Here is a 26,128-nt window from a genome sequence, read left to right as displayed (position 1 = left end):
AAAATGGTGGATGCGGTGAGAAAAACAACAAGCCAGAGATAATGGCGTCCAAAGTTGACCGCTAGACAGGAAACGGAGGCGGGAGAAAAACCGGAAACAGTATTATTTCGTTTCCGGTCCGCCCACTTCGAGACCGGAAGTGCAAAAAAAATCCGGAATCTGCACCTGCACGATTTAACATGGGAAAACTACGGGACTACGGGCTACGGGAACGGCAGTTAACGGTTGGATTTAACGGCCCGTAGGACTACGGGCCTGGCAGTGGATGTGTTAACCAATGGTTCTCAAATATTTTCATGTCATGGACCCCCAAATTAACTACTAATACTTTTGAAAAATATACTAGAAAAGTGCACTCCAGAGCATAGGTTTCCGCCAGGTCGGGGTGCTTAACCAGGGCTTGCAAATTTGGGAATTCAGTCATAGTCAATCGGAATTAAATATTGAAAATCTAAGAGTAGTAGCAAAAACTGTGTTTTGAAGAAAACGCTAAATGTCTGAAATCTAGTCTGACACAAATGGGCTGGGCTTAATATACGGAGCCATGATTCAAGTAATCAGGTTGTACGACAAGTGTCATAGGCCAAAACGTGAAGCGGGTTGTTATAAAGAAAATAGGGGTGGAGGCTTAGTTTCATGGTCATTTTACGCAAACATATGACAGATACATTTTGATTTTTACTATTTAATTAAAAATAAAATGTATCTGTATGTATTTCTTCTCACTCTTTGTATTTACTTATCCAGTTATCCATTTTATTCCGAGATACCTTGTTTTTATACTTCCATTCATACCTGTATGACTGTGAGTGTCTGAAAACAAAAAAGAAGATATATCTTGATCACGTGACATTTATCAATGGATGTAGAAACCACCATAGCCCAGGAATCATCTAACAATAGGACTCTAATCTATTTACTTTTATCTCTAATCTGGTCAAATGTGTTGATTGGCTTCCGTGGCATTTTAAGGTTCAAGAGTTATTATGTTTATATGCAGGGGTGCACATAACTGGTGCGCAGGTGCGCATGCGCACCCAAAATAAAAAATGCGCACCACATCAGGCGACGCGAGGCGCTTTTGCGCACCAACAGCTGGGACAGGAATTTCCAAGCTTTTATTTTTTAGCAAAAATTAAAAAGTAAAAGCCTGGAGATCGAGGCTAGGAATTTACTTCCTGAAGCCACTCACACAATCACTCTAAAGCACCCGTCGGCCCCATGTACAGCCATTAGGCACAGGGGTAGAGATATGACTCGCGTCGCCTCGCATCGCCTCGCATTGTCTCGCTGCGTGCACGCAGCCAGCAGCGGCTGTTAGAGGCACTCGTCACCGATGATGAACGCACCGTAATGGTGCAAAATATGCCGTGAACGTCCCAATCTGGCGTATAAAATCAGCGCAGCAGCACAGGGCACCAACCTTGGGGGCTTTATGTAACAGCGTGAGAAAAAAAAACGGCGAAAATCGGCGAAATTTAGAAGCAGAGCGTCCTTTCTTTTCTCGCCCCCCCCCCCCCCCCCCCCGTTGACAAAACTGTCCGTTGGGCACCGTGCTGAACCCCCCCCCCCCCCCCCCCCCGTTGACAAAACGGGACGGGCGCCATGCGCACCAAGTCACATGTCCAGGTGCTCTTCTGCGTACCAGACCTAAAAAGTTATGTGCACCCCTGTTTATATGTGAAAGAGCCACGCGTTACAGCACCACCATGAGGGTGATTTGCATACTTTGGGGCAGAGGTTCTTCTTTGGCCTACTTGAAGTATGTGTGCAACGTGTCATGGTGCTGAAGATGAGATGCTCACGGACGGACGGACGGGTCTGGCGGGTCTGGCGGAAACATAGTCTATGGCCGTCAACTGGCCGGCCTGGTGAAGACTACAAATAACAAATCCATCCAAGACTTACCAGTTTGATTCTTCTTTTCATAATGGAGGTCTTCCAGTCGAGCTGCCAAGAAGACGGAAATTACTGAAAAAACACTGCAAACAATCGCTGCCATCACTCCAGGAGTCCATGCACTGCGTTCAGGGATCACATGTTCTGAAAGACAGTGAACCATGATGCAACTGTTGTCAGCATTGTAAAAGAATTGAAAAATAAAATAAAGAAACAACAACAAATCAATGATGGAGTTAAAATGGTTCGAAGCATTGTCCCGTGGCACAATGCTCACAGGTTTGATTCCTGCCTGGTATCCATTAATAGCCATGTGTAGGCATGTAACGATTCACTCAACTCACGATACGATTCGAATCACGATTTGAGGTTCAATTATTTTCCAGACAAATGACCAAAACTTTTTTTTAAAGTATTTCTCTTACACAAATCCAGTATTTTCCTCTCTTTTATTATTTTTTCTTTTACAATACTGTGTTTTCTCTTAACCTCTTTTCAACACAGTAGCAAATGACTGAAAACTCTTTATCAATTCTCTTACAAAGATCCTGTATTTTCAGTGTATGTCAGTGACATCACTGACAAATCCTTGGTATCTTTACTTCCGGGTTGCATAATGGTGACATCACTGTCGAATCCTTGGTATCATTATCCTAGCCTTTCAACGTGTCTGTGTTTACCAGCTGCGTCACCACTACACTCTGTTTTTTGTTTTTTTCAGCTCGCGCTAATGAAACACTAAACAGGATTATTATTTCATGTCAACATTCAAGTACAACTATCAGAAGATGTAAACCAGGTAAAGTAATGCGTCACTCTGCAAGTTTTACTAAAGTTTTCCACCTTTCCAAATGTTTTTTCTGGCTATTTTTCACATCGCAATTCACTTTTTTATTAAATCGATTTAAATCGTCACCCGTTTGAATCGATTTACGATATATCGTTACATGCCTAGCCATGTGTCCTGCATGGTACAGTCACTTTGGATAATGTACATTTCCATTATCAAGGCGCCCTGAGAAAGACTTCCTTCTCCTTTGTTCTGAGTCGAAGCAGCTTTACACATTGAGGAGACTTGTTATCTGCAATGTTTGGTGAGATCGCTATGTACTGTAGGGCCAATTTGTACAATGGACTTTGGTAAATGCTTTATTAGATGACAATAGTGAGCAAATGTTTGTGCATGACACTAACAAAAAGAATAGCAGGTAAAACATATATCACAGTTGGCCACACCGGAGAGAAATTTGTTGAAATCCCTAAGTAGCTTCGTGATTGTTACAACGCCATTTTAAGGTAGTTCTCCACTACTGCACCGACGTCAGCAGCAGTAAGCATTGGAAAGCGTCTGTGGCTGAAAATCTGTTGTCGAATACGATGTGCGCTGTTGTGTCGGATCGTGAAGCGTCCAAAGCCGACCAAACTTGGTCGGCTACCGTGGCTACTGCCCGTTGGTAGCATTGTACATACTTTTCTTACTTGTGATTGTTCTACTATACCATACATGGGCAACTGGCAGCCCGGGGGCCACATGCAGCCCCCACCTTCACTTAATGCGGCCCACAGGTTAATATCGGAATACTGATACAGTATATTATTGATTTCAGCTGTTACAATTCCAAACATGCAAACATGACCCGTTTTAATGACTTCAGTCTATATTAGTAGCTTAATGACTAGTATTAAAACATTTTTCATGTCCAATGTATTTGTATTTAAGTTCAAAAAGTTAACATAAGTATAACTAAATGCATTAGAAATTAAATACATACTTTTCAGGATTCCAATTAAAAAATAGCACATCTACAAGCTCAAAATGCTTAACAGTGCGATTTTTGCTACTTAAAAAGTTAAAATACGGAGATAAGAGGTGTCTGCCCGACAGTATATGCAATGTGGCCCTCTGGAGTGAGTGTGGAAATATACTGTCCCTCTCCATCATCAAAGTTGCCCAACTCTGCACTATACACTTTACACTTACACTATACACTTTCTTTGTTCTCATGCCAACAAACCCCATTTGAATTAAATTAAGAGTCGGGGAGTTGACATGAAGACTTGCGTCTCTCGTCTGGAGGAGTAGAGCGGCTGCATTCCGCTGGATTGTTTAATGATCTCGGATATCTAAGTAGTCTCGGATGGTTGCTTTATTGTGCTAATTTCATGGATGTTCAAATCGTTACATTCCACGTTGGGGTTGTGATATTGTGAAATATCAATTAATTCATGATTTGACTCAAGAGTAGCGGTGGATCACTCGGCTCATGCTTTGATGAAAGCAGCTAGCTGTGAGAAGTCATATGAATTGCAGGACACATTGATCATCGGATTAAGTATTTTTATTATTAAGTGGAGAAAGGAACTAACTAATGTAGATATTATTTGGAAGCAGTTCGATCAGCATCTTATGCGTTTCTTAGATATGGGGAATACATTGCTTTGCACTGAAGCTTACATGTTTTAATTAAGCACTCTAAATCAGTTATCATTCTAATGGAATATAATATATTGTAAGAACTGATACCGCTTTTTGTCCATTCTTTTCTATGTCCTGCTACCTGAAAGGGCGGTTAAATCCTGGAGGAAATGATCCTCTGTTCGTCATGGTCATGGATGAAGGTAAGGCCATGTCAAGGCCTTGGTTTGCTGCCAAGCTGCGTACAGTGTGCCAGAGATGTGGATTTGGCCCCAAGTCGTACACCCTCACTTTCGGATTGGTGCCGCAAATCGGCAGCATTCCTGGTTCCATCATCTACTCTGAAAGCCATGATGGGGCGTTGGTCATCTGCTGTTCATGAACGTTATATCCGGTGAATACGGATGAAATTCTTTCAGCTCAAAAAAGCAATGAGTGTAAATGTGTAATCAATTATGGGTTAATGCAGGAGTTGTATTATTGATGTTGTATGGTTAAGTAATCATGGTCCTGCCTGAGTGCAGGGTGGGGGTTGGTTTTGGTATGGTATCACGTATGCTAACTGGGGTATTAGAATGGTAGGTATGGTAAACCACTAGTAGCATGGGTCGTGTTTGGTCTCACGTATGCTTAATGGTGGTATTAGATGGTAGGTTTAGAATGGGTAATTCACTAAGTAGTATATTCCTTCTATATCAGGTCACCGCTCGGGCATCTAATCGTTGCTGCTTGCGCAGAATATCGACTTTTAGATATGAGGGCATATATGGCCATGCATTTAAAGGAAATGTGTCATGCTTGTCACTCACATAGTTAATTCATGTAGCATATTTCGTTTATATCAAGTGAATGTAAATGAAATTGCGTCACTCTTGATGCTTTAACTGATAAACATTCTCATATAGGTTAAGTCATCGCTCTCTGCCGAGAGCGCATGTTGGGGATTGGTCGTGCTATTGTTATCACGTATGTGTAATGGTTTCATGCACCACTAGTAGCATTGGGCGTGTTTGGTCTCAATTTCAATTTTTCAATGCAAAGGGCTTTATTGGCATGAGAAAACATACGTTTACATTGCCAAAGCAAATAGCACAATACAACAATACAGCAATACAATCAAAACAAAAAATTTACATTTGAAAGTCAGAATCTTCAATAGATCAATTTCTATGTACCAAGATCACTGGGTGCAGGTATAGTGCAGGAATATACACAATGATTAGTCTTTAGGGTGGTTGTGTTCCGTTCGATATCCTTCTCCTATCACAGCAACTCACGAATCTTGCTGCTGTGTTTGCACACTGTTGTACTTCGCCCAGCAGATATGGGAGTTTTTTGTCATTGGTCATGTTTTCAAAATCTCTGTGTGTGGTTGTAATCTGTGGGAAGTATGTGTCTCTGATGTCTTGGTACAATGGACAGACGGTTAGGAAGTGTAGCTCGGTTTCCACTTCCTTTTGTGTGCAGTGGGTGCATAGTCTGTCTTCTCTCGGGATACAGGTCTGCCTGTGACGACCTTTCTCGATCGCAAGACTGTGCTCACTGAGTCTGTACCTAGTTAAGATTTGTCTTTGTTTTGGGTCGGTCACGGTGCTCAGGTATTCTGCCACTGCGTATTCTCTGTTTAGGGCCAGATAGCATTCTAGTTTACTCTGCTTTTGTGTTGCTTCTTTCCAATGTGTCAGGTAGTTTTCCTTTTGCTGTTTAATAATTTTGTTTGGTCCGATGGGTTTTCTATCTCGTGGCTCTGTTTGTGTTTGTGCCCGGAGTTCCATGGCCAGCTGGCTGAGGGGGCATCTCTCTAGAGTTTCGCTGTGTGTGAGTGCTTTGTTAGGGAGTGCATCTAGGTCGCTTTCTTTTAGGTGGTTGTAGAACTTAAGCTCTCTTTTTTATTTTGATTATGAGTGGGTATCGTCCTAGTTCTGCCCTGCATGCATTATTTGGTGTTTTTCGCTGGGTACGGAGAATGGATTTGCAGAATTCTGTGTGTAGGGTCTCGGTTTGGTGTTTATCCCATTTTTCAAGGTCATGGTTTGCTAATGGTCCCCAGATCTCACAGCCATAGAGGGAAATTGGTTCTATCACAGAGTCCAGTATTTTAAGCCAGGTTTTAATTGGGATGTCTATTTTGATGTTTCTTTTGATAGCATAGAATGCCCTTCTTGCCTTGTCTCTCAGGTCCTTTACAGCTTGGTTGTAGTTCCCTGTGCTGCTGATGTTTAGGCCAAGGTAGGTATAGTTTTTTGTTTGTTCTAGTGGGATCGTCTCACATATGCTACGATGGTATTAGAATGGTAGGTATTGGTTAAGCATTGGTCGTGTTTGGTCTCACGTATGCTTAATGGTGGTATTGGATGGTAGGTTTAGCATGGGTAATTCACAAGTAGAATATTCCTTCTATATCAGGTCACTGCTCGGGCGAGTGTGACTTGCCTAAAGGGGTTCGCAAGCTGCCACCATATAGAGGGAATTTGACATGCTGTCTATCCACATAGTTAGTTCACTATTTCTTAAATAATGTCCTTTACATCAAAACACTGTAGTGTTTTGCCAAAAGTTCATCTAATTGTTGCTGCATGTGCAGAACAGAATATCGGCTTTTAGATGAGAAGGACTTGCATTTAAAGGAAATGTGACATGCTGTCACTCACATAGTTAATTCATGTAGTATATTTAATTTATATCAAGTCACTATGTTGTGTCTTCCCAATGAGCATCTGGTAGTGTTCTGCATGGCTGCGGAACCGGAAAACCTCCTGATGTTAGGGTTTGCATGCTGCATGGATTTAAATCAGTGATGTCAAATCTGGCCCGCGATGTGATTTTAGAAAACGCCATTTAATACTACCTTTTAATGGAAAAAAACAAGAGAGAAAAAAAAAAGACAAAAAACCCCGGCTGCTAGCAGCTTCTTGTGCACTGAGGCAGGGTCTGAATACTGGACAAACTTGTTCTGTGAGAACAATGACCAAGCCGTGAAGCCACGGCCAAGGTCATTAACATACAGAGGACCATCACCATTCAACTCTACCTGTACTGGAGAGAGCGCTTTTTCAACAGCATCACAAATCCGGTAAAACACCGTTGTATGTAGAAGTATATACCAGTTGCCCCCCCCCCCCCCTCACCTCCCCTCTCCTCTCTCACACAGCACCGTCTCAACTGAAGAAGTGAGAAAGACATAGCAGTGTTGCTCTTCTCATCTTGAAAAGTAGAATCCACTTGTCAGAGGGTGTAACATATTAGTAGGATAACCGGCGATAGTTAAGAGCCTGCAGGGCAAAATAATCAACACCAGCTGTGAACGCTTGACTTTGAGTGTGTGTGTGTGTGTGTGTGTGTGTGTGTGTGTGTGTGTGTGTGTGTCTTTCTGAAATGAAACTGAAAGTAACTTCTCCAAAAGGAAGGAATGGCAGGCCTACAGTAATATTACTGATGCATTTTGGCTGTGTGCAATAATTTAACTGCAGACATTATATTGCCTTTTGTTAGGCTATTCAATATTAGTTTTTTTTATTGAAATCATATTTATTTAATTTGCAATAATTCAACTGCATGGCATGCTAAGGTTTTGAGACATATTGTATTATATTACTACACACTAGTAAATAAATAATTCTACACACTAAATACATATGTTTTAAATAACTGATCTAAATTTGGATTATAGTTATGATTTTTTTTTGCCATAATCATGTAGCTCTACAGCATGACAGCAATGGTACAAAATAATATTTAAAAAAATGTATATATATATTGTTTAAATAATAATTTTCAGCCATTCGGCCAAGTGTTTCCTAAATTCGGTATTCGGTTTCGGCCAATAATTTGATATACTGTAGTTCTAGCAGTGACTGAGATGTAGTGGAGTAGAAGTAAAAGTACTGGAAATTGAAAATACTCTAGTAAAGTAATAATATCTAAAATCTTTACTTAAGTACAGTACTTGAGTAAATGTAATTAGTTTCTTTACACAACTGTTGTTCTATAAATCTAAAGCAAAGTATTTTGCTGGAAAAATTCTGGCACTGTAGTGAAAACGTGGCTTAAAACATGGTAATCGTTACCTACCACCCACACACAATACCAGGTATTGTTTAACTTCAAATTGAATTATTACGGGGCCAGAGCTCAGCTCTGGACCTGTTTTATTATTCGCTTTATTCTGTTTCTTCTGCCACTTTTCGCAGTTCTGGCTGAACCGTGCTGTCGCTTTTTACGAAACTCGGCCATATGGTAGATGGTCATGAAAAACGATCAAGAAATAATTCTCACAATCTTTCGTCCAAAGGTGGCGCTATAGCGCTCAATTGAAAATGGCAACTTTGAACAGGTACAACTCATGCCCTGTTTGACCTACAGCCATGAAACTTGGATGCATTATGCGTCTCCTCATGCTGAACAACTTTCACCACAACTTTATGACTTTTGACCTCTGACCTTTAGATCTCCCACCATTTTGAATTATATGAAAAACAGTCATTGGCTCCTAACTTCTGCATTTTTTCACTTATGGAAAATCCGCTCCCTATTTTTTGTCGGCATAGGTCCAAAGTTGTGTAAAAGGTTTCGTGCAAATTGCTCAAAAATCCCAGGATTCCATAGATTTTAACTATTGCAGTTTTATGAAACTTATTCATCTATGCCTAAAACATACATGCAGACTCACATTTCTTTGAAACTTTGCAGAAATGTACAGGGTCATTCCAAATATCACTGAAACCAATCTTACTCCAATTGGCCAAAGGGGGGCGCTAGAGCAATTTTTTGAAAATGCAAACTTTAAACAGGCATAAGTCATGCCTCGTTTGGCCGAAAGTCGTGAAACTTGCTTACACTTGTGCCTTGACTCATGAGGAACACATGTATCGCTTTGACCAGTAAGCTCCGCCCTTAGATTGTCCGCAATTTTGAGCAGTTTGAAAAATACTTGTTTTTGGCAGTTCTGGCTTAACCGTGCATACGCTTTTTACGAAACTCGGCCATATGGTAGATGCTCATGAAAAACTACCAAGAAATAATTCTCACACTCATTCGTCAAAGGATGGCGCTAAAGCACTCAATTGAAAGTGCCAACTTTGAACAGGTACAACTCATGCCCTGTTTGACCTACAACCATGAAACTTCGATACACACATGCGTCTCTTCATGCCCGACAACTTTCGTGGTCTGACTTTTGACCTCTGACCTTTAGATCGCCCACCATTTTGAATTATATGAAAAACAGCCATTGGCTCATAACTTCTGCATTCTTTCACTTATGGAAAATCCGCCACTTTTGTTTTGTCGGCAAAGGTCCTAAGTTCATGTGTAAAATGTTTTGTGCAGATTACTCAAAAATCCCAGGAGGAAATAGATTTTAACTATTGCAGTTTTATGAAAATTATTCATCTGCCCCTAACACATACATGCAAGACTCACATTTCTTTGAAACGTTGCAGTAATGTAGAGAGTCATTCCAAATATCACTGAAACCAATCTCAGTCCAATTGGCCAAAGCAATTTTTTGAAAATGCAAACTTTAAACAGGCAAAAGTCATGCCTCGTTTGGCCGAAAGTTGTGAAACTTGCTTACACTTGTGCCTTGACTCATGAGGAACACATCTATCGCTTTGACCAGTAAGCTCCGCCCTTAGATTGTCCGCAATTTTGAGCAGTTTGAAAAACACTTAAACCCAGGATTTTTCAGCTATTTGCGTGAAACTGTATCATCTTTATGATCTCCTTTTTCACAGCTATAGCACTATAGGTAGTGTTGCAGCCTATTAGTCCGAAGGTTGAGAATTCGATTCCTGTTAATGGCAATAGGTTGAGATGTCCAATCAATCCATTCTGTTTCCATCTCTCTCTCTCATCAATCTATTCCGTTTCCATGTCTGTCTCTCTCTCTCTCTCTCTCTCTCTCTCTTTCTCTCTCTCTCTCTCTCTCTCTCTCTCTCTCTCTCTCTCTCTCTCTCTCTCTCTCCCCCCAGTTTCCATTACTCTCTCTCTCTCTCTCCAGTTTCCATGTCTGGCCCCGTATTGTCGCTGCTTGCAGCTATATTTCTACTTAAAATTGGGGCTCCTTACAAATTGTATTGTTTGTTTCTAATGTCAATAATTAAAGTAGCTATTCTTCTTAAACAATGTGGATATTTATTTATATATGTTGGCTATTTGAAAATAGACGATTTACAAGCTCACAACCGTTCTCCCATTATTTACAAGCAACTTCAGAAAAACAAGCCCATGTGGCTTGTAATAATCAGATCAAGCAACACTGCAGACAGGGAGATAGGAGAGCGTATAATTGGATTGGGGATAATGGCTAGCACAGTCTTCTCTTAAAGGTAATGGCATCTGGCACGGTGATTGGTTTTATCATTGTAACGCCCAAATCACACCTATGCATTATGTAACGGGTAGCGCAGGTGGAATATTGGAATATAATAAATAATAATATAATATATATAATATATAATATAATATTCACCCCCAGCTGGGTTTAACGAGACAGCAGCCAAAATGAAAATCACAGATGATCCCATCATCTTATAATAAATGTGCTAACGGGACCCGACCCTGCCCGTCGGCACCGGCTGGGCCGGGTCGCCATTTTTTTAAAATCCAAATAAATTCATATATTAATTAATTTGTAGCGTATTGTGTTCACAATAAGCAACTTGTCATATTAGTCAGATCCCCAAGAGTATATGAAAGCCATTTAAAATAGTTATATTCTTACACTGCTGCTTGCAAATAATTAATCACCAGCGCGCAGCGCAAAAGTAGGTCAAATCAATCACTGTCAGTTGTCACGGCAGAGCCCCCTTTAAAGTTTAAACCATGACATGACATATAAAATGGACTGGGGTGTCCCGAATGGAGTGGATCTTCAGACAAACTGAATTGATTGAAAACTAAAAGCTTTCTTCATGTCTTCCTCACCTCAAAGTATTCCTAAATGTTGGATTATCCCACACCTCAATCAGAGAGGGTCCCCTTTTGAAACCCCAATGGTTCTATTTAGCCCCCCCGCCCACAGGATTGGCCCAATTCACTCCCAACTTGCTACAAAAATCGCTCATGCAAAAGTATATAATCTCCTACATTTCATTTTCCACCTTCACATGTGGCTCCTTCTCTAATAATCAAAAAGTGCTACATATTTCATCTCACAATTTACTTCCGTATGGTTCGTTTCACCAGCCAATCATCATCATCGGCGACAAAAAGTGAGCACGGAGCGTCACAGACAGAGAGGGAGAGGGAGCGAACGAGCGAGAGAGGGGGAGGGAGAGAGAGAAAGAAAGGGGGAGGGAGAGACAGAGACAAGGAGAGACGTGTGTGCGTGCGTGCGTGTGTTTGTGGGGGGGAGAGAGACAAACGGACAGAGGGAGAGAGAAAGAGAGTGGGAGGGAGAGACAGACACGAGAGGGACAGAGAGGGGGGAAGAGTAATGCTTGCGCTGTTGCCTTGCAGACACACACACACACACACACACACACACACACACACACGGAGAGAAAGAGACAAGGAGAGGGAGAGAGAGGGAGGGAGGAGGTGGAGGACGACGACGCAAACGCCTCGCGCTTCTCTCTGTGTGTGTGTGTGTGTGTGTGTGTGTGTGTGTGTGTGTGTGTGTGTGTGTGTGTGTGTGTGTGTGTGTGTGTGTGTGTGTGAGAGAGAGAGTGTGAGAGAGTGTGTGCATGAAATGCACTGCAATCCTTTCGTGCATATAGGTGGTAGCACGTCGCTTTTAAGTAAATCTCTCCACCAGAGACACAAAAGTTAATCTTGATCTAGCCATTGCACCGTGTTGAGTCTCCGAAAATCTGTACATCTGAGCAATCTGCACCTAATTGTCTCGCCCCTAAACACGGTCGCCCCCCGATCGCAAAAAAACGGTCTGGGGTGGCCGAACTGCTTCTAAACAGCTGGTGGAGAGCGTTTCTTTGTTAAGGACGCCCATGCATTCTCCACTGTTGAACGTGCACCCTTTAAGTGCATATCTGCATGAACATAATTATTGTTGTTGTTAAGTTGAAATAATAGTTGTGCAAGTTGTAATAACAGTGTTGTGTGATGTGACAGAATATGAATGACAGAATATATATATATATATATATATATATATATATATATATATATATATATATATATATATATATATATATATACACACACACACACACACACAACCGTCAGGAATCGTTAATCGGTAAGGAACCGGAACTGTTAACATCCTAACAAGTCCCAACCCTATACGGCTGTCGATAAATGAACACATGACGTCGGTGGGAGAAGAGATATTGTGTGTTTTGGACAAACAGCAGCGTAGTGCTCATGTTTGTTGTGTGAAGCTTAATGTCAGAGTGTTTGTGTGGGAGCGCCTCAGTGCGGCTGCAGAGTTCATGTGCAACCTCTTGCATGCATGGCTGTGGCTTCACAGTTTTCCGTTTTCCTTTGTCGTGTCTGTGTCTGCCTGGGTGCACGAGCAACATGTTCGCTGTTCGCCATGTGTTGTCTGCCTCAGCCCAGGGTTGCCAGGTTGCGCGACCAACAAGCAATGCACACACACAATTTGTTTGCGTCTTTCCCTTTAGTTTTTTCTCCCTTTGTACTCCATTAATCTCAGAGCTAGAACACACTAGGTCTCCAGGGACCCCAAGGGGTCTGCGATGTTTCGCAGGGGTCCGAAGGGGTCCGTGATGTTTCACAGGGGTCCGAAGGGGTCCGCGATGTTTTGTGGGGGTCCCAAGACTCCCAGGGGGTCTATGTGGGACCGAGGTGGGTCCCCACTGGGTTGCCCATGTGGGCTTTAGGTGGGTTATACCTGGGCCCTAGGTGGGCCCCAACTAGGCAAGTCTATGTGGGACCGAGGTGGGTCCAAGGGCCAAGGCTTGGATATTTACGATGAGCCCAACACGGAAGCTTATGAATGGCCAGAGTGTGGCACTGTTTTACCCTGCGCCGACCTGCGGTGTCAGAAATCATTTATTTTAACTCAAGTGAATGGGTTTTTTGACAAATTTTAGACTAGATTTTCTTACCGTAATAAAAATTGTCATAAATTCTATATGCTTCCAGTCGCTAGTTTAAAGTCTCCTTTCAATCATCAGGATATGTGTTTTGCATTTATTCTAAAATTGACGATAAAGTAGGCTATGCTCCAGGAGGGGCGGGATGATTTGATTGACAACCTACACAACCAATAGCATTCATTCCCCCCCCGCTCTTGATTGAAAAGCTACCCAACCAATAGCATTCTTTGGGGGTTGTTTTCCGGTTCCCTGGTCACATGTCTGGTCTCAACCAACAGCGTTTGAGTTCCGGCGTGGCCAACTGTATACATTAAAGATGGAAGGATACATGTTCCTGAAGTATCGGCTTCATTTTCGGTCTGTAGAAAGCAGGGGAGTGGCTTTGTCCATTCATTTTTTACAGTCTATGGGTGGGTCCCAACTGGGACTGGGCCCTAGGTAGCACCCAACTAGGCTATTCTATGTGGTACCGAACCTTATTCGACAGACAGGGGGGGACAGACACACAGGGACAGAGAAAGAGGGGAGCACATGACACTCAGCGTTGCCATGTCCTCTGATTATAAGCGGATTTGCCTTACTTTTCACCACAGTGTTGCCAGCTGGCCATGGAACTCCGGGCACAAACACAAACAGAGCCACGAGATAGAAAACCCATCGGACCAAACAAAATTATAAAACAGCAAAAGGAAAACTACCTGACACATTGGAAAGAAGCAACACAAAAGCAGAGTAAACTAGAATGCTATCTGGCCCTAAACAGAGAATACGCAGTGGCAGAATACCTGAGCACCGTGACCGACCCAAAACAAAGACAAATCTTAACTAGGTACAGACTCAGTGAGCACAGTCTTGCGATCGAGAAAGGTCGTCACAGGCAGACCTGTATCCCGAGAGAAGACAGACTATGCACCCACTGCACACAAAAGGAAGTGGAAACCGAGCTACACTTCCTAACCGTCTGTCCATTGTACCAAGACATCAGAGACACATACTTCCCACAGATTACAACCACACACAGAGATTTTGAAAACATGACCAATGACAAAAAACTCCCATATCTGCTGGGCGAAGTACAACAATGTGCAAACACAGCAGCAAGATTCGTGAGTTGCTGTGATAGGAGAAGGATATCGAACGGAACACAACCACCCTAAAGACTAATCATTGTGTATATTCCTGCACTATATTTGCACCCAGTGATCTTGGTACATAGAAATTGATCTATTGAAGATTCTGACTTTCAAATGTACACTTTTTGTTTTGATTGTATTGCTGTATTGTTGTATTGTGATTTTTGCTTTGGCAATGTAAACGTATGTTTTCTCATGCCAATAAAGCCCTTTGAATTGAATTGAATTGTTGCCATGTCCAAAAATGATAAGCGACTTCGCCCCCCTACTTTCACACAATACTCTCGCTCACACTGTGAGGTGGCTGTAAGTTGGATCTGCGATGCGAAGTCTACGACGTGTCATGCTAGATGTGAGGGCCGCGCAGCGGCCCGAACTTCTAGTATCTTCAAATGAGAGCACAGGCAGCGGGCAGTAGCCTACAAGGTAACATTGGATGTGATTTCTCCATCGCAACTCTTTCCCATCAAACAAAGTAATCCAAACTATTTTGTACTGCTTATGTTGCTTGTTAAAAGCATGATTTTATTAAGACATGAGCAAGCAATATGGAAAAAACGAAAATATCTCAATTAAAAATGTATTTCATATAATAACCGAATATCATTCTTAAAATGGTTATGGGGCAATGTACATATGTATATAGCCCTATTTGCTCCAAGCTGTTTTTTGAGCTGGGCCTAATTTGTCAATTATTAGTCGAGCCGGGCTGAAATATTTAGGGGATATGAAAGCTCTAGTTTGAAGTGCTCATGTGGCCTTATAGTTGCTTCTTTTTATCATAGACCTGCGGTTGCTTATTTCTCGCCAAGGCTGGCAACACGGCTCATGGTCCAAGGCACAAAGCCATTGCAGTGTCTTTGTGCACTTGGCGGGTGCTTTTAGAACCCACTATCCCCCCTCCCAAAGCCGTACCCATGTGTGTCTGCAGAATGGCAATGTGGGGGATATAGAAACAACACGGCCACGGGCACGGCTCCACGCGCAAATAACGGTGTTGGCATAATGGGTGACGGGTAGAGCAGGTGCTAGAATAACATATTGGGGCAGCGCAGCTCCATTATCAGTATTTAACAGGTTTAGGGTAGGGTTGAGGCTGGCGGAGGTGCCACAGAATAGGGCCCCTAGTCTCAGCATCTATAGAGCACTGAAGGCCTGACGTCACTGCCGGTAGAGGCCGCTGTTCCGCTGGTTCATGGCTTTATTTTTTGTGTTGAAATCCTCATTGGGGAATCTTAGATCGCCTCATATAAGAACTGTGTTCAAAAATGAAACACACCACCCCGGCGATTTTGGCGGAAATTTACACATTTACCCAAAGAGCAACACAATAAACGCTAGAAACGAGTCAAAGACTACATTTCCCATGAACGCGGCTGCTGTAGGGACAGTGATTACAGACCCAGAAGCAGTAGTTCTTAAGACTTTTAAGGCAGAATTAATTCCATTTTCGCCAGACGGTGGATTCGAACCCTCAACCTCCATGGTGGTGGGCAGGGACTTTACCACTGCGCCACCCGAGCGCCTATATACATACTTAATGGTCTTATGATACACGCTTGCGTTCATGTCTTTAATGATGCATTGTTCTTGCAGAGAGTTACTGTCCACCAAGGGGTCCTGTGCTTGTGTTGTCTTTGACCAGGAGGTAATTTTATTATGCTCTTTACCAAGCTATGGCTGTACCTAATCCTATCAAAATTGGGGGGGCAACTACAACATTTACGACTTGGAACGCCAGAGGGATTAATCATCCAGTGAAACGCAGTAAAATATTTGCACACCTATCAAAGTTGCAAACGGATATAGCCTTTTTGACTGAAACACATTTGCTTAATAAGAATCATAATATGCTGAAGAGGGGGGGCTTCTCTCAGGTCTTCCATTCCAAATTCAATGCCAAGTTCCGCGGTACAGCCATTCTTATACGTAGAGATGTGCAGTTTGTTCAATCAAAGGTGATATCCGGCAGTGATGGTCGTTATATTATTGTTCAGGGACACATGTTTAACATACCGGTAGTACTGACATGCGTCTATGCTCCCAATTGGGACAATGCTAAATTCTTTAGTGATTTGTTTTCTCTGCTTCCAGACATGAATAGTCATCATTTGGTTTTGGGGAGGGTCTGAATACAGTATTATGCCCCCTGCTGGACAGATCCAGAACAACACCTGGATCATTGAGTAAATCAGCAGAGACTATTAATGCTTTTCTCCAGGCATATGGAGTGATTGACTTATGGAGGAACAAACATCCGGGGACTAGAGAGTATAGCTTCTTTTCAGCACCACATCAGTCTTATAGCAGAATCGATTATCTTCTGATGGACAAGAGGCTCCTCCCGTTTCTAAAGTCAAGCGAATGTGAGAGCATTATTATTTCACATCACGGTCCTGTTACAATGGCCTTAGGCTTTCCGAACAATGAGCCCCCGCAGCGAGTATGGCGACTAAATGCACAATTATTGTCAAATGAAGAGTTTGTTAATTTTATCAACTCCCAAATAGATTTTTTTGTGGAAACAAATAAAAATCCGGACACAAGCCACTGTAACTTTTGGGAATCGATGAAGGCGTATTTGCGAGGTCAGATAATAGCTTACAATGCCGGGGTGAATAAGAGACGGTCAGCACGCCTTAATGAATTGACATCTCTACTAAAAGATATTGACCAGAGACACTCAGCTTTGCCATCCGCTGACCTCTACAAGGAGAGAATTACTTTGCAGACAGAGTTTGATATCCTGTCCTCCGAGGTGGTGGAAGAGCTCCATCTTAGATCTCGTCAGGAATTCTATGAGCATGGGGAACGAGCCAGCAAATTGCTTTGTCACCAATTGAGACAGTCTGCGGAGGCGGGCCTTATTGCTGAGATTGATCCTCCAAATGGAATAGTCACTGATCAAAAACTCATTAACGGTCAATTTAAGAAGTTCTATGAGGACCTCTACACCTCTGAGAAGGGTGGGGAGGTACAGATGGCCCAGTTTTTTGATACTCTTGAGTGGCAGACTCTAAGTGAACAGGACAGTTCTGATCTTGATCGTAATATATCTGGGGCCGAAATTGGCCAAGCTATTAGGAAAATGAAGAGTGGCAAGGCCCCGGGGCCAGACGGCTTCCCAATTGAGTTTTACAAATCATTCTCTCCAAAACTAATTCCTATTTTGGAAGATGTGTATGTAGAGGCATTGGAACGGAAGTCACTTCCCCCCACTATGACTCAGGCCACAATCTCAGTTCTTCTTAAAAAAGGGAAAGACCCTCTGAAGGTTGAATCATATCGGCCAGTCAGTCTACTTTAATGCGATTATAAGATTTTGACCAAGGCTTTAGCCAGTAGACTGGAGTCCGTTATTCATACAGTGGTGCATTCAGACCAAACTGGTTTTATTTTGGGGCGCCAGCTTTTTGGCAATGTACGTAGGCTGTTCAATATTATCTACTCCCCTGAAGCCCCTCCCACAGCAGAGGTTCTATTATCTCTCGATGCGCACAAAGCATTCGATCGGATCGAACGAATATATTTTCACAGCTTTAGAGAGGTTTGGGTTCGGGCCCACTTTTCGAGCATGGATTAAGGTCTTATATACTTCACCACAGGCCTCAGTTCGTACTAATAAGATTATCTCCAGCTACTTCCAGATAGGGAGGGGCACTAGACAGGGTTGCGGACTGAGTCCCCTACTGTTCGATCTCGCCATCGAACCACTGGCGGTCGCTCTAAGGGGCGACACGGGCCTTACAGGTATTGTTAGGGGGGGCCAAACGCATAAATGATCACTCTATGCAGACGACATGATCCTGTACTTGTCCGATCCCCATGTTTCCATCCCGAAAGCACTGGATATTATAGACAGGGCCGAAAATGGAAAATTCCCCCTGGAAAAAATGTGGTAGGCATTTTTGAGTAAAAGTACGAAGTGAGTTGTTTCTATATGATTTTTAGGCGCTGAATCCATTTCTGCCGGATGCCGAGCTGTAAAAGTCTCGGTTTAGGCAGAAATTTGCATAATGAGCAACTTAATTGCCAAAAACTGGGAAAAGGCTATAATTTAGCTTTTAATTAACTTATAAAGGTAATCTAAGAGTTTAAGTCCATGTTTATGATGTCCAGAAATCCATCTATTACCATGGTGCAATCATGCTAACTTTCCTTATTAGCATAAATTATGCAAGAATTTGGTAAAAGCCAGGACATTACAATTCGTTTTTCTCTTTTAGTCCTAAAAGTTTAGCTCTCGAGTCTAAGTCTATGTTTTAATGTCCAGAAAGCCATCTATTGTCATTAATACATATTTTCTTCATTTGCATGAATTATGAGATAGTCCAAAACTAGGAAATATACCAAAATTTGACAAATCTCCATAAAAGGTGATAGGGATCTGAAGTATTTGATGTGTTGTTTCTGTACGTTTTTTGGGTGCTGAATGCATTTCTGTTTTAAAACAAGCTGTAAAGGTTAAGTCATAAATGATGATGATGATGATGATGATTATGATGATGATAAATAGAAAATGTAATAAAAAAACACCATCCATTTATTGAATCCATCAAAAGCAAAAACTAAAAATGTACATGGTACAGATCTATTGAAACTAAACTTTTGATTCATAGGTTATTAAAGCATTTAAATAATAATAATATAATAATTAAAACAAAATTGAAAGGGACATATAGACTGTCAATACACAGCGAAAAACAAGCAACAATATTTCCAAACACGTTGCAAAACACAGAACTTTCCACAAATTAGTTATTCATACAGGTATCACTTGAGTGTCTGCACTTGCAAGATGCAGTACATGGGTTAGGTTTGCAGCCGCATCGGGCTGTCTTGCATCCAGTGGTGCAGCCACAGGTAATTAGCTCCTCACAAGCGTGTGGAACTGGAGGCAGCGACATAAGTTGAGGAACAAGCAAATTGTCCTCCATCTTCCATCCCATCGTTTCGGGGGGTGGCAGAACTGGGTGCTGCAAGTGTGCCTGCCGCCAGACCAAAGTCTGGAAGTGTGAACGCTGAATATGAAAGTAGAGAGAATCTTTGGTTGGTGGTAGTCTCTCTATTGTCATGCCCTTAATGAACATGCTTGACCGAACTTCATTGATATTGTATCAGCAGTATCAAGACGTCTGTGTCTCTTGCAGAGACGACAATGGTCGCAGCACTGCTTTTGATGCAGTGAAGAATAATCCTTGTGTCTGCTTCTTCATGTTTAGCTTCTAAGCTATCAGTGTCAAGGGTTGGGTCAGAAGCTTCAACCCTCTCTTCATCACTGAAGCCACCTGCAGCAACTATGGTCTTGTTGGCTGGTGCTCTCAGAATCAGCTGTTGTGAGATAAAGCGAGCAAGGTCTGCTTTGTTGTCCTGGTGAGAAATGAAGTTCTCCCACTTTGCAGGAAGTGGTAAATCTCTGCTCGTAACTGGTCTCCTGATTGCCACGGAGCCTCTTCCACGGCGTTTCCGTGTTCCACTTTTGATTGAGTGCTTGTGGTAGCGATCGAAGAGGACATCAATTCGCTGGAACTGTGCCCCACTTTGGAGAACGGATTCAACAAAGATGTCTGCAAGATCTCCAAAAGTCTTTGCTGCTTGTGGCTTTCCAATGGCAATGACCAGAGCTTGACCATCAATGACAAGCACTGGCTCATCCTGTAGGTCTCTGTCTTTAAGGTTCTTGGGACATGGAATGTCAGCAGTCAAGATCTTAGCAAGTATTGCCTTTGAACCTGAACGAAGCTGCCCATCCCCCCCTGCCAAGGACAGAGGTACAACAAACAGTTCATGTGTCATAATGTTGTCGAGATTGACTGGGCGTCCTGCTTCATATGCAGCAATGAGGCGCTGCAGGATGTTTCTGTCTGCCTTGACAGTTTTTGCCTTCCCAGTTTTTGGGTCTGACTGTCGCACTTCATACAGTGAAGCTAAAGTCAAATACTTGTTCTGTGTCAGTTTGTCCCTGAACGTAACTCTTCTTTCCTCAGATGGCATCAGCCTCTCCTCCACAAAGGCATCCAACTGATCTTGCCCTTTCTGTGGAGCTGCCAACAGATCGTCTTCAATTTCTTGGGTAGCCAAGTCTTTGTTTGCAGTGTCTGGGGCAGTTCAGCTGAAAAGAGACCAAATCTCTGCAAGACTGTGAGCAAGTTGTCTTCATCTTTGGAGTCTCGTTTCATTCTGCTTTTCGTGGTCTCATTGTGGATGCAGTCATCACCTATTCCTAGACCAAAGGCAACTCTGGTGTCATGGGCAAGTTCGGTTCGGAGGTTGAAAGACAGAGCCCAGCGGCTGAGAGCTGAAGATGTCTTTGTGATCCCAATGATGCCTCCTCCTGTTTTGCCAATACAGCCTAGCCATTCCTGACTCTGGTCTGGGTCCACTTGGTTGAAATGCTGTAAAGAGCGCTTGACTACAAAGTTTCCAGCCTCAAACTCCTTCTTGACATGCTGCGGAAGTTGGTGCATCTCATTCAGATAGATGGTCCCCCAGCGAGCATAGTTGACATGGTTATACCGCATAAAAAAAGGCAACATTCGCTGGAATGCACAAAGGTGAAGGTCCCAGATTCCTTCCCTCTGAGCGCGAGTGAACATCAGAAGGATTTGGACCATCTGCATGTAGCCCCACCAAAACTTGAAGTTTGGGTTGTCGTTGGCTGCAACGTAGGCTTCTGTGACAGCTTCAAACTCTTCGGAAGCGATTAATGTCACAAGATCTTCTGCAGGGCCATTCTTTGTCTTGTCCAATTGTTCTTTAAGGTCAGGATTCTGGTCTTCCAAGAAGCTAAGCAGCTGAGGAATAAGGAACTGAAACTAAATGTCCAGTGTCCCTTCCTGATTTGCTGAGGCATTAATTGGTATTTCACCAGAAATTAAACTTAAGCCCCAGCCCTACACAGGGCGCTCAAGGGACCATTCAAGCCCCAATGCTGACCTTTTGAACAATAGGCCACAGCTATTTGCCATGCCCTGTTTTAGCCAGTGGATGTGTAAAGTGCATCCGTTCTTTCTTAGGCGATGACCATCCCTGCTACAAAGTTTTGTGGCGTTATGTGAAGCCATTTGGGAGTTGGGTGTCTTTTTGCGATTGACCACGCCCTTTGCCCCGCCCCCTTATGGCCGAGGGGCATGGGAAGTTAATTTGGTTCATCATCAGCCCATGCTACACCCTTCCACCAAGTTTCATAAAAGTTGGCGCAGTAGTTTTTCCGTAATCCTGCTTACAAACAGACACTCAGACAAACAAGTGGTGGTGAAACCATATCTTCTTTGGCGGAGGAATAAAAAAAACTGGGACCCTTATTTCACCGGCATCCGGTGGATTCTTGTTGGGGACACATTGAACTTTGAAAAAATGCTGGATGCCAACTTTTACTCAAAAATGCCTACATGGTTACAGAATTTTCCATTTTCGGCCCCGTCTATTATCTCAAATTTTGGCAAGTTCTCTGGATACAAGATCAATCTCTCTAAAAGCTTGCTATTTCCGGTTAATGACTTAGGTCTAAGGATGTCGTTAGGGGTGTATCCACTGAAGGTAACTACTGACTCTTTCACGTACCTGGGAGTGACTGTTACGCGCAAATATGCTGACTTATTTAAGCTAAACTTTAAGCCAGCCCTAGATAGGGCCAAACAGGATCTTGCTCGTTGGTCAACATTGCCTCTATCACTGGCTGGGAGGGTTAATTCAGTCAAGATGACAATTATGCCCAGTGTCCTATTCTTATTTCAAACAGTGCCCGTTTTTATCCCCAAATCTTTTTTCAAAGACCTAGACAAATCTATTTCAACCTTTATTTGGAATAAGACCACCCGCGTATTAGAAGGGCATTTTCGGAAAGACAGAAAGAGGATGGAGGATTAGCACTTCCCAATTTGTTGCAATATTATTGGGCGGCAAACGTCCATAAGTTGACATATTGGATGGCTGCATCGTATGGGGGAGGGGGAATGGTCTGGGTTGACATGGAGCAACACTCTGCTCACCCTGTGTCACTATCCTCATTAGTGTGTGCTCCATTGCCACTCGACAAAAAGCGCCTCACATATAACCCCATGGTGATTGGTTCACTCGGTATATGGGCACAGTTTAGGACGCACTTCAAATATAAGCAAGCCTCCCAATTATGTCTAATGCACTTTTCCCGCCCTCACTCATGGATACAGCATTCAAGTCATGGGCCATGAAGGGGTTAAAGCGGGTGAAGGATCTGTTTAAAAAAGTGTCGCTTATGTCCTTTGAGCAGTTGGTAGGCGAGTATGGCATTCCTCATTCACACTTTTTTAGGTATTTACAGGTGCGGGGTTTTGTTAAGAAATATTTTGCTTCTTCTCTACTTAAACCGGACGGATGGCTTGATGAGTGGCTGGAGGGAGACCCGAACCAGAGGGGGATGGTGAGCTTAATATATAGCGATATTCAAGAGATGGCATCCCCATCACTGGACCGCATTAGGGAGTCCTGGTGTAATGATATGGGACTTGAAATCCCTGATATTTCCTGGCAGCTGGCAATTAAAAGAATACATAAGTCATCTGTCTGCATCAGACATGGACTACTTCAATTCAAAGTGTTTCATAGGTTACACTTCTCTAAGAGCAGACTTGCTGAGATTTACCCTAATGTTGACACGACTTGCTCCAGGTGCCATCAAGCTCCAGCCACTCTCTACCATATGTTCTGGTCATGCCCATCATTATCACAATTTTGGCTTTCTGTTTTTGAGACCTTTTCTTTTATCTGTGACAAAGAGTTCAGCCCTAACCCCTTGGTTGCGGTCTTTGGTGTGGTCCCTAGTGAAGTGACTGTTTCTGGCGCCCAGTCTGATGCTGTGGCCTTCTCCTCTTTATTGGCTCGACGCCTTATCTTGTTCAATTGGAAATCAGCCAGTCCTCCATCGCATCGACGCTGGGTCGGAGATGTGATGGCTCATCTACAACTTGAGAAGATGAAATATTCTACCAGGGGTTCTGTTGAGAAATTTTACATGGTTTGGCAGCCATTTCTGGATTATTTTGATCAAAAATTCTGCATGGCAAGTGACAATCTGTATGAGAACGACATGTTTTTTGTTTGTTTTTTTTGTGTTTTTTTATTTTATTTTGGGTTTATTTTCTGATTTTTGTATTACTGTCTATTTACTTAAGGTATTGTTAATGTACGGTTAATGTATCGTTATGTTCCTTCCTGTAATGTATGTATGTATGTATGTATGTATGTATTGTTGGTGTTGAAAAATCAATAAAACAATTCAATAATAATGATACACGCTTGCAAGCAGCAATTTGCTCTTTATTCTCTCTCTATGCCTAATACCTGTTGTATGTTGTAACAAGTTCAACCACCATCGTTGAATATATATTATTCATTTTATTCCCTACAATATATATCGATGGCCAAAACGCAAAACCTCCAATCTGAAAAATGTTCATTGTTGGGAAAATGAAAAGGAAAGCTACAAAATGTTGTATTTTTTTTGCACAATGCTATTTTTTTATGAAACCCATCACATAATACACCGTTTCTGGATATCTGGACTATATTACATTATTATATGTTAATTACACTGATTTCATATTGCAAATGCAGATAGGAGGTTTTTCCCCACTTTTCCTGGATAATTCTGCAGATAGGAGCTTTTGCATTCAATGTAAAGTGATTGCTTAAAGGTAGGGTAAGTGATTTGCTTTGGTTAAAATACGTGTTAATAGCTCTATATTCTGATAGTACTCATTGCTATAGAGTGTTTGTTCAGTATTAGGAGTCTCCTTGTCTCTCCAGCTCTTTATTAAACAGAAAATGCATTTTCGTTTCAGTTTCAGTTTCATTTCCAATTTTTTCCAACCAGGACAGAGAACTCAATCAGGATACAGATTAAACAAGTGAAATTGGAAGTGATGACACTAAGAAATGAGCAGACAAAATTGGAACTGGAGAGACAGGGAGACATCTGTTACTGAAAAAAACACTCTATAGCAATGATTACTATCAGAATATAGTATTTTAACCTTTTAACAAAATACTTTTTGTTTTAACCAAAAAATATCACTTACCCTATACCTTTAACTACATAATGACAAAAATGCACTGTATGCAGCGTAACACGGTAGAACACACCACTGAGTTGCATTGAATGCTTTTTTATTTTATTCAAAAACAAAACAAAGTTTGCAGGACAATGCTCACAACAAGAATCTAAAATGAAAGTGCTTACAAATAAAATGTATAAAAAGGACAACAGGAATACAATTAGGTGGACTAGAAAACAACTGGCCCAGGCACCCCTCGACATAATCCCCCCCCTATACCCTCTACCCCAACTCCACCACCTGAAATACCCCCCCACTCCCACAACCCCCATTCCCCCTAACCAGCACACTACACCCCCCAAACCCTCATGCCCTCCAACTCCCCTAACTCATACAACTGGATCACCAACCTTGTGTCCAGTGTGGATAGTGGAATAGTATGTAAGATCATTGAATGTCTTAAAGAGCCTATAAGCAAGGAGGAAAGACGGATGCCTTGACCCTAGAATCACCAAAGCCAGGGAGGAGATGAGAGCAGCACACAGGGGCTTTGTCGCTGACCAAAAAGGAGAGGGTCTGAGGGAGGAATATAAGTGGAGGAAGGAGGAGCTATACCAAGTGTATGCAACTCGAAAAACAGGAGCTGACCCAAAAGATCAGGGACATTAAAAAGGTGCATGTGAAACAAAGCATGGCAAGAGTTGGAAGCTCATCAATGAAATTTCTGGCAGAAGCTCTTCTCAGACTTCCAAGATCTGGGGAGAAAGCGCAGAGGAACGAGTTGAAACATGGTACCAGCAGAAGAAGAGGATGATCCGATGCTCTTGTCTTCCATGACCTTCCCATACCAGATCATGGATCATTTACCATGGATGAGTACCAGAGGGCCAAGGCTACTATCAAGTGAGGCAAGAGGAGGATGGAGTGACAGCAGAGGTTCTGATGTATGTGCCCATAGACGAGGTGGTGTTGGATTTCATCAAGCACACACGTCTAGTGAGCTGTCGAAGCTGTGGAGCAAAATGATCATTGATCCAGTACCAAAGTCAGGCGACCTCACCAAGACGGACACCTCCAAGGCATTAACCTGAGCTCACAAGTCGCCAAGGCGGCTAGCAGGATGATCCTCAACCGTCTTAGACCCATCTTAGACCCTGTACTGAGAAACTCGCAGAACGGCTTCCGCCCAGAGCGAACAGCAGACGGGCAGATACTGGTGCTGAGGAGGATACTGGAAGGAGTAGGAGATGAATCTTTCAGTGGTGATCACCTTCATGACTTCCAAAAGGCTTTTGGCACCATCCACCGGGGGAAACTGATGAACATTCTCCGGGCCTACCGGAGTTCCTGAGAAGATGGTTCAGATGATGGAGACACGCTACTTGAGGCAGTCCAGGCAGTGCCTCAGTCCAGGACTTGAGGCAGTCCTTCAAATAACCTGGGCCTGGACTGCTTCAATGGAGCAGGACCTGAAGGTCCGGGGGGCACTTGACTGGAATGCCTTGCATGGGATGAGGAGAGTGTGGAAATCAGACATGGGAGAAGACCTCAAGAGGCGGCTGTTCATATAGTTACAGTTGGGTCAGTACTGCTGTATGGGGCTGAGACATGGACCATCACAGC

The 26,128-nt window shown here is 42.7% G+C and overlaps 1 protein-coding gene across 3 annotated transcripts in view; it reads right to left on the bottom strand.

Moving 5' to 3' along the window:
- LOC311042490 (uncharacterized protein) overlaps positions 1-26,128 on the bottom strand; it is an 80,175-nt gene that overhangs the window by 41,463 nt on the left and 12,584 nt on the right. For all 3 annotated transcript variants that reach the window (XM_084053252.1, XM_084053253.1, XM_084053254.1), the window contains exon 4: positions 1,909-2,043. In XM_084053252.1, coding sequence (XP_083909378.1) covers positions 1,909-2,043 — 135 coding nt within the window. The remainder of the gene's footprint in view (positions 1-1,908; positions 2,044-26,128) is intronic.

This window comes from Gymnoscopelus microlampas (assembly GCF_963454915.1).
Source record: "Gymnoscopelus microlampas genome assembly, chromosome: 3".
In the NCBI taxonomy this organism is placed as follows: Eukaryota; Metazoa; Chordata; class Actinopteri; order Myctophiformes; family Myctophidae; genus Gymnoscopelus; species Gymnoscopelus microlampas.
Note: the sequence above shows the minus strand (reverse complement) of the source record. Positions and strands in the feature narration are given on the sequence as shown.